Source organism: Myodes glareolus, chromosome 1 (assembly GCF_982192425.1).
Source record: "Myodes glareolus chromosome 1, mMyoGla1.1, whole genome shotgun sequence".
Taxonomy (NCBI): domain Eukaryota; kingdom Metazoa; phylum Chordata; class Mammalia; order Rodentia; family Cricetidae; genus Myodes; species Myodes glareolus.
Window position 1 is genome coordinate 112,600,624 of NC_142026.1, and position 8,382 is coordinate 112,609,005.

Below are 8,382 nucleotides of genomic sequence, written 5' to 3' on the forward strand. Positions count from 1 at the left end.
TGGGTCTTCATTCAGATAAAAGCATACTTACTAAACTATTAAAAAAAAAGCCAAAAGCCTAAAACAGTTACTTATATGACATCACAGGAAATAAGATGATGCCTTTTTATGTCCAGTATAACGATCATGCCTTTTTTTTTTTTTACATTTGTGGATTCCCTTGTTTTAAAACCCATATCCCTTGATAATGGAGTTGCATCTCCAAAAATCATTTTTTTTCCCATAGTTTTTGCCTTGTGTGTTTCTACAGTTTAGTTCCCATTGGAAATGAAATATTTTATTAGCGTGGGAATGCCCTCTTGCTGTGCAAATTGATCCTAATTACAACTTTCCCCCCTCTATTCTTAAAAAGTCTTACACATCTGAAGCTTAAGATGCTATTTCAAGCAGGCTTCCAAATCAGCTCACCTCATGGCTCCCAACTCCAAGGTCCACAAACATGTGGAAACATTGTGTGTGAAGTTATGTGGACATTGCCTTTGGCCTGGGGCCACGTTAACAGCTGACTCACAAGCTTCTCAAGAGGCAACAGCTTCCAAGAGGATCACGGTTGAGTGTGAAGTTAAATCGCAATTGTTTATGAAGGGAAAGACATTACTGTAAGTCCAATCAAAGGGGTGCACTTTCTTCCCTGACACGTCTCTAGAAGTGAGTCACTCTTCAAATATAATGGAACTGGCTGGCATTAAAATGATTGCTAAGGTCTGTGAAGAATTAGTGGTGGTTCTTCCTTGAAGGTTTGGTAAAATTCACCAGTGACTCTGGGCCTGAAACCACTAATTCTTCACAAACCTTACCATAAAGAAAGAAGTAACATCACCCATTTCTTTTTACTCTAAGCTACTAGTACCCTGATACCAAAAGAAAATGAAGACACAATAACAAGAAAAAGAAAATTAGAGATGCCTGTGATGAAATTACACACACACACACACACACACACACACACACAAAATGATTGCTAAGCTATTTCAGCCTTACTGCTTTTGTACAAAGTACATAAACAATTGGCATGTCACTGAGACATAGCCATTTAGCAACTGTACATATGAATGTGTTATCATGTAGAAAGGAAAACCATGTCAGTGAACCAAACAAACCAGGATGAAATAGAAATGGCTTGTGTGAGTTTGATTTATGATGCTGGTCATTTGACTCCATTTCAGCTGGAAGTATTTTGAGAGCATTCAGTGTCTGTGGCTGAAACTGAAATTGGATATTTTTTGAGGGACTCCAAGATGAGAAATTGTCCTCATTTGGTATTTTGCAGAGTCCTTGGGGAAGATTGAAAAAGTTATGCAGCTCACCCCTTTCTCAGCCCCCAAACTTGCTGCTTTTTTAAGTCATTTGGTAGTGCACTCCTCTGGCAAAGTCTGCTCACAAGGAAAAATGGACAGAGGGAGCTCCGGCTGCTCACCTTCAGAATCTTAGAAAACCAGTTCTTGCTCATACACTCTGGGTAAAAGGTTGCTTCAACTCAGCTGTGGGAGCCCACTGCTCCCAGGTGGAGGTCTGTGTCATGTTCTCAGGAGTTTTTAACGAGGAGTCCAAACAGTACTTGGGTTCCTCTCACTGAGCAAATGCTCCCTATGAGGCATCTTTAATGATGTACATAAAAAAATAAAATCTTCACAAATCTAAAGCTGCATTTCAAGATCAGCAGATTCCTCTGCCGTTATGTAGCTCATAGCCTTGGCCCAGGCCACTCCATGACATTCCGAGAGCTACTTCCATCAGCTAGGGAAAGGGCAAGAACACTAAGCGTACCCCGGAACGTCCATAAACAATGTTCTCCCAAGCTCACCTGAGAGTCCTGTTCATTACCACTAAGCATGTTCTCGGAAACTGCTCCTTCAGCTACTGTGGCAGATCTGGCCGAGAGCAGGGCAATGTTGGAAATATTTAACACCTGGGATGGGGCAATGGCCTATCAGAAGGGACCCTGGTTATAAAAACCAGTTCCAGCATGCAGGTGTAAGTCTCGGCCCGCACAGGTGGCTTGGCTGGTTGTTCTAGCCCTAGCTACGGCCATGTCTGCCAACTCCCTGTCACAGCCTGCATGCCTGCCTTTGCTGCTCCTGCGGCTGGATACTCGTGTGGCTATAGTGGGTCCAGGATCTGTGGCAAAGGAACAACCTCTCTGCATTCTCTCTGGGTGACAGTGCGTTCTTAGAAAGGGACAGGGCGCTACTATTGCTGTGTGTGCCTTTGTGCTGGAACAAATCCCAGCAGCCTCTTCCAAAGAGGTCCCCTTGGAACCACTTTCTCAAGCCTCACATTGAACTAAAGTCCCAAGTTAGAATTCTGACGTGATTTCCAAGTGAGGTTAAAAATGTCCAGTGTCAAAGAGGTGCTGGCTGAACCCAAAGGAAGGTGTTTACCTTTCGAACTGGTCTTATCATACAGAAGGCCTCTAGTTCCTTACAAATCCAGGTCTCCAAATCCTGCCACTTCCTTATGGACATGTACAACTTGCTGTCAGCCATCCATTTGTTAAATACGTGGTTTTAAGATTCAGCAATTTTGTCATTTAAAAAAATATTACTACATTTACTTAAGTTTTTGTGTGTGTATGTGGGTGGGTGTGAGTGCGCACACACTCATGGACACTCACTATTTTTGCACAAGATAACAGACCTATTGTTCCAATCCATCTTCTCATAATTCAAATCTCTGTCATCAGGCCCAACTGGTTAGGCTGACTCTCTCTTTCCTGAAAATGCATTGATTCCCCCTCAAGTTTCCTCCATGAAGACTTCCAGGTGGGCAGCCCAAGAAAGCCAGACCAGACCAGCTGCATTCAGATATTCCAGATTAGGCTAAGCCTGAGGGAACACCCGGGACCTGCACGTATTAGCTCAGCACCTCTAAAGTCTTTAAGGACAACTCCTTAGGGTGTACTGATTAGTGGGAGGATTCTGAAGTCCCGGCCTTTGATGTCTTCAGAGGGATGTACAACAGACCTTCCAGAGAATCTGTGCGTCCAGTTCTGAGTTGGCTGGTTCCAGAGTGTTTGCTTCAGTGCTAAGAACCTGAACTCAGACAACAAGCGCTGCTCCTGATTTCTGACCATTTTAGGCAGAAGAGAGATGAAAATCCAGTGATGATGAGACAAAGGAGATTTCGAGTACTCTCTCTGGCCAGGAATTTGGATGTCAAAATAAGGAAAGCACGGGAGCTAATGATGAAGGAGCAGACAGCAAAGCTCCTAGGCAGGGAATCTCCAAAGTCAGACCTGTACCAGCCTCTGGCAACTTGCCCCTTCCACCCTGGGAGAGGTGCCCTGTCTGGGTAGTCTCCCTTCACCTACGTCTGTCAGCTCGAGGCACCAGGACTTGAAACTGAAGGTCAATTAGGATGTGTCTATGAACACTGTAAATTCTACTGACAATGTGTTCACTTTGAGTCACAGATTCTAGGAAAAACAATGAAGCTCATTAGCCTCTATTGATAGAGACAAAGCAGCCTTTTTTTGTTTGTTATGTACATAATGTTCTGCCTGCATGACAGAAGAGGGCGCCAGATCTCATTATAGGTGGTTGTGAGCCACTGTGCAGTTGCTGGGAATTGAGCTAGGGACCTCCGAAGAACAGCCTGTGCTCTTAACCTCTGAGCCACCTCTCCAGCCCCACAAAGCACCCTTTTTAATTAAATAGTTGACCAAGGAAGATCAGTCAAGATGCTTTGTGTGTGTGCAGGAGCACTGGGGGTGGGGGTGAGGCGCTGAGAGTTTGTGGTCTTTTTGTTGTCAACTGTTTGTTTGTTTTAGTTTCTCACATGGTTTAATCATCTTAACTTGAGTTACAGACCTTATTCCCCTCTTCGCTTGCTTTATTTTCCACCTAGAAATATAGAAAAACTTTAAAATCATAAATATGCTGATAATCAGCATATCTGAAATGCTCTGAATTTCCTGGGTAAAAGAAATTATATAAGCTTGAAATACAAAGACACCAAAAAGAGTACTTGGAAAATGTTTCAATAAACATCGACCTCTTGATTAAAATGAATGAAAATGGAATCCAACATTAGAGAAGGAAACATTAGATGATTTCCTAAAAACATACAGCAAGGCTCTATAATACATTTATACATTTACTGTATAAGGTTGCTCTGAGGTGTCAAGAGATAGTTAAAACAATTTAGGGGAATTTAAAAGGGTTTTTATTCATCTAAATGCAAACAATACCTAACAAGACCCAAAGCAATATTCATCTGAGATGCTAGGGGAAACTTAGGGTTTTTTTTTTTCTGCTATATAATAAAGATTCATCTGGAATTAAATTTGATAGATTGTGGTATTCACTATTTCTTTACAGTGATAAAAGCAGAGCACTTTGCAACGAATTCTGCATATATGTTCAAGACGTATATCTACACACTACCTCCCATGGAGGTAATTGTAATGTGTACAATGCATGATATGAAGGTACACTGTGCTTTCAAAGTCACCTTAAAGTTGTGTGTGCGTAAACATGTGTGAGAGTGTGCGCGCATGCGCATATGTGCGTATGCATACGTACATGTGCATCTGTGTGTATGTGTGTGCTCATGTGTGTATGTGTGCTTGTCTATGCATGTGTGTGTGCATGCATGTGTGCGTTGCAAGACAGGGCTTCACTTCCTCATCCAGGCTGGCCTACATCCTCCTGCCTCCTACTGACATTACAAGTGGGTGGTAGAAATTAGTCCATTTCTAATGCTCGTTGCAAGAGCCGGGCTGGGCAGTTACCTTCCTCTCCATTATGACAGGGTGACACAGCGACTCCATTTAATTGACCCTTTGCTTGTCAGCAGCAGTTCAGAGCTCTGCTGTCTCCTGCAGCTCATTTCTCAGGAATTTGTAGATAAGACCTCTCTTTAACCGCCCATCTCATTCCCCTTGCCTGCTCTTTCCAGTCAGCCAGCAAGGCCCTTTGCAAAGAGAGAGGCCACATTCAGAGATGGCCCCAAGTATTGACTAGACATGGGAAAGAAAGAGCAGGCTAAGCCCAGAGCAAGGCAGGAAAAGAAGGCAGCTTCTCTGTTCCTAGGATGGGACCACTTGACTTCCATATGATGTTTGGTGGATTCCGTGCCCAAGGGAGGCAAACCCACTGCGTAAACAGCCCATTCCCAGAGGAAAGGCAATGGGTGACTTCTGTGTCCACGAGCCTTGGTGACTGTTTGTGACATTCTACTAAGCAGCTTGGCAATGGAATGTATCATGGAAGCATGTGGAGCCGATGAAAGGATTAACTGTAAGAAGGAGAGGTTCATTTGTATTTGGTATCTTATTACACAATTAGATGAATAAAAAGAGGCACCAACAAACAAACAAACAAACAAACCTGGGATGTATGTTACCTGGGATTGTAAATGCGGACGCAAAGACAAACATCTAGGCTAGTGCAGAAAATGCAATGAAAACTACTGACGTTCTCTTTGGGGAGGAAAAAGTATTCAATGAATCTCATTTTGAACGGCAAGTCCCCAGGAAAGCAGGGACAAGAAAAGGAGGCGCTTGGAGCACAGAATAACACAAGTTAAAAAAGAAAGTTGTGTTGTTCCTATAACCAATAACTGTATGATGTCTACTTAAAAGGTTGGTTTTTCAAAAGCGATGCTCACAACGTCCACTTGTTCCACACGGTCCAATTGCGACAATAAATGAAAAAAAAAAAGTGGGTGCTCACAAATAAGGCTCTGATCCGCCTTTCCAAGAAAGAAGAACGTATGCATTGCGTTACGTAAAGCAAACTGATGAAGCCCATCGCAGCAGTAGCGGGAATGTAACTCACGTTTTAACACATAACGTCCCAAGGAGACTTCAGTCCTCACGTGTACAGCTCTGGGTCACTCCACGTCGCACCAAACCCTGTGTTCCTTTCTCCACGCACCCAGCGCGCTCCCGGGTTGCGCGCGCACCCGCACTCCCACACACGCACAGTCCCGAGGGGCTCACGGGGACGGCTCTCCCCTCTAGCGGTCACCCGAGCCAGCCCCACGGTCTCACTTTACCTCCCGCGCAAGCAGGATGCCGGCCGCCGCTGGCTCCACAGCTGCCATCGGTCTCCGCCTCTCTCCCCTTCTGGATCAGCAGATTGGGGCCCTCTGTGTTTTCAACAGGTACCATGGTCACGTAGAAGTTACAGCTTCTCCCTCGCCACTAAACCACCCCGACCTACCGCTCTGACAGCAGTGGTCCCGGTCCCCATGGGCAGCATGCTAAAGAAGAGTGGGAGGGGTTCGAGGGGGGGGGGAGAACCTTCGGGCAAAGCCAGTGTGATTTGTAACCAACTTTGTTTCTATTTCCGAAGGCTTTGCCCTTTTCGGTGACACAGGCTGTTGCTATTCCCAGCAGCCTATCAGGAGCAGGGGGAGGGCCGTGGCTCCTGGATTGTTTTGCCTTCAGACGCGAGTTGGAAGCAAGAGGTTAAAAGACTTGGGACGCAGAGGCAGTGTTTGGCCACCGGCTAGGGCTTGCTCTTGTGTTGCCGCAATTTGAAAAGAAGCTTAGAGAAAGAAGCATGAAGATTTAAATGCAAGTCTGCAAGCCGAGAGTGGGGAAACAAATACCCACAGATGGTATCAGTTAATCTCGCAGCGGAAGACTTTATGTTAAGAAATAAAAGAAGGAAAAGTGTTAATTTTCCTTTCCTTTCCTTTTTTTTTTTTCCTTTTAAAGCAAGCCTGTTACCCTAAAAGTCATGACACTCACCAGTTTAAACAAAGCATAAAATGTGTTTGTTTCAACGGGGTTTGGGTCTAGGTAAATGCCTTGCATAGCTTTCGCTCCAGGCCTGCGGGACGATTGAAGGCCTGCTTCCAACTCCAAACGCAACGATTCTTTACTAGACTCTTTCCAGCCGAGTTTATAGCAAAGTTGTCCATTTAAAAAAAGCACAACTGACCTGAAAAGAGGGGCAGACGGTGGATCTTACATCAGGTTGCTCTTGGCTTGGCTGGCAGGAGGATCCTCGCTCGGTATTCAGAGACAGCTTGAGCTGTTGTAACACGAAACAAATCAGGGCACCAGTGGGAGGGGTGTTTCACTGGTGTGTGAGCTGAACGTGTACTTCTATAAACAGTCAAACAGACGGGAGATTTTACCTTCGGTTCTGTCCTAGGAAACCACAGCCGTAGAAAACTCGTGGCGTCGTCTCAGAAATCATCCGGAGTGAAAACCAAAATGTTGGAAGTACTAGTAAAACAGAAATTACGCTAGGCACGTGAACCTGAGTGATTCTTTTCCCAAACAGAGCTTGCTAAGAGAAAATGGAAGCCAAGTAACTTGCCTAAATTCTTTAGAGCTGGGTGTGGCTCCCTGGTAAAGGACTTGCCTGCCAGACCTTAGTTCGGAGCCTCGGAACAAAACCCAACATTCTGGGTGCTCTCACTTGCTTCAAGGCTATCGGGAATGGAGCTGGGCTTTTGAAGCCTCACACTGTAATCCTCCTGCATCGTAACTTCCCAGCCTTGTCCAACGCCCTTTGTACCTTCTTGACCTCCAGAGATGCCCTGAAACACAAATTTTTCACCTTCGCTGTTCCCCTGTACCGGGAAGCAAGTCTGTGCTTGCCCAGGCCAAGACCTGTTCTTGCTGATGTCCCCCCATACTTTGGGTCACAAGTTTGTCACTAGTCTCTTCTGTATTATTCCCTGGGAAATACAGGAGCAAATGAAAACAAATCTGTAATAGTGCAACTAGTACTGATTATACACCTGTTGTATACATTCATGCTGTGTGACTGGAAAGAACAAACCAAGCTCTGCATACACAGCTCAGGCCTCGCCAAGAGAGTAGAAGTTCAAAGTCCACTCAGACCGATGTATCAACACCGAAGAACTCATAATGCAAAATGGCTGGAGAAACTGCTTTTACCTGCTCCCAAGTGTGTCAGAAGGACAGCAGTATTTATCTGTCAGGCTCACATGTCATCTCGTCATAGTCTCTTGCCCAGAACCTGTAATGAACTTAGCGTGGGGGTGGAACATAGGTTCTTAGCTTTGGTGACTTGTAGAAATACTTTGTTTTATGGCATAACCCCCACCACCCCACCCCCACCACCCACCAGCCACCAGGCCTATGTTAGCAGGAAGTCTTGGATTGCTTGCTGTGGCAGCTGAGTAGGCACAAGACAAACCCCAGTTCTAGAATGCTTTATGAAGTGGCTCCGTAACCAATGTTCTGCTCTTTGTAACGGTGCTGTTCAGAGACGCCGTAGGCATAAACCAGAAGTCAAAAATAACAAGGAAACAACGTGACGGACCACATTGCTGCCTGGCATCGGACTCTGTTTCTTGTCTTGCTGTTGTTGGCCTGACAAAGGCCACTGGCTATCTCAATCTCTGGCCTGCACTCACTTTCTTCTCTTTGATCAAAGTTGACTCCACCACGCG

At 45.1% G+C, this 8,382-nt stretch overlaps 1 protein-coding gene and 1 long non-coding RNA gene across 7 annotated transcripts in view; one reads left to right on the forward strand and one right to left on the reverse strand.

The window, feature by feature from the left end:
* The window catches only part of Slc2a12 (solute carrier family 2 member 12), a 58,096-nt gene extending 51,096 nt beyond the window's left edge, over positions 1–7,000 (reverse strand). The window contains exons 1-2 of one of the 6 annotated variants that reach the window (XM_085689204.2): positions 6,894–6,985; positions 6,001–6,093 (exon numbers count right to left, since the gene is read on the reverse strand). Coding sequence is in view for 2 of the 6 variants with exons in the window: in XM_048425490.3 (XP_048281447.1) it covers positions 6,001–6,115 (115 nt within the window). In the remaining 4 variants the exon portion in view is untranslated. Of the gene's footprint in view, positions 1–1,804; positions 1,884–5,780; positions 5,916–6,000; positions 6,303–6,893 lie in introns of those variants that run through there. The other 5 variants (XM_085689208.2, XM_048425490.3, XM_048425492.3 and 2 more) reach the window with 5 other exon arrangements.
* LOC125394573 (uncharacterized) lies at positions 5,977–6,629 on the forward strand. The gene is made up of 2 exons (XR_007230269.3): positions 5,977–6,108; positions 6,300–6,629. It is a non-coding gene; the product is annotated as an uncharacterized LOC125394573 (long non-coding RNA).
* Positions 7,001–8,382: the final 1,382 nt, after the last annotated feature.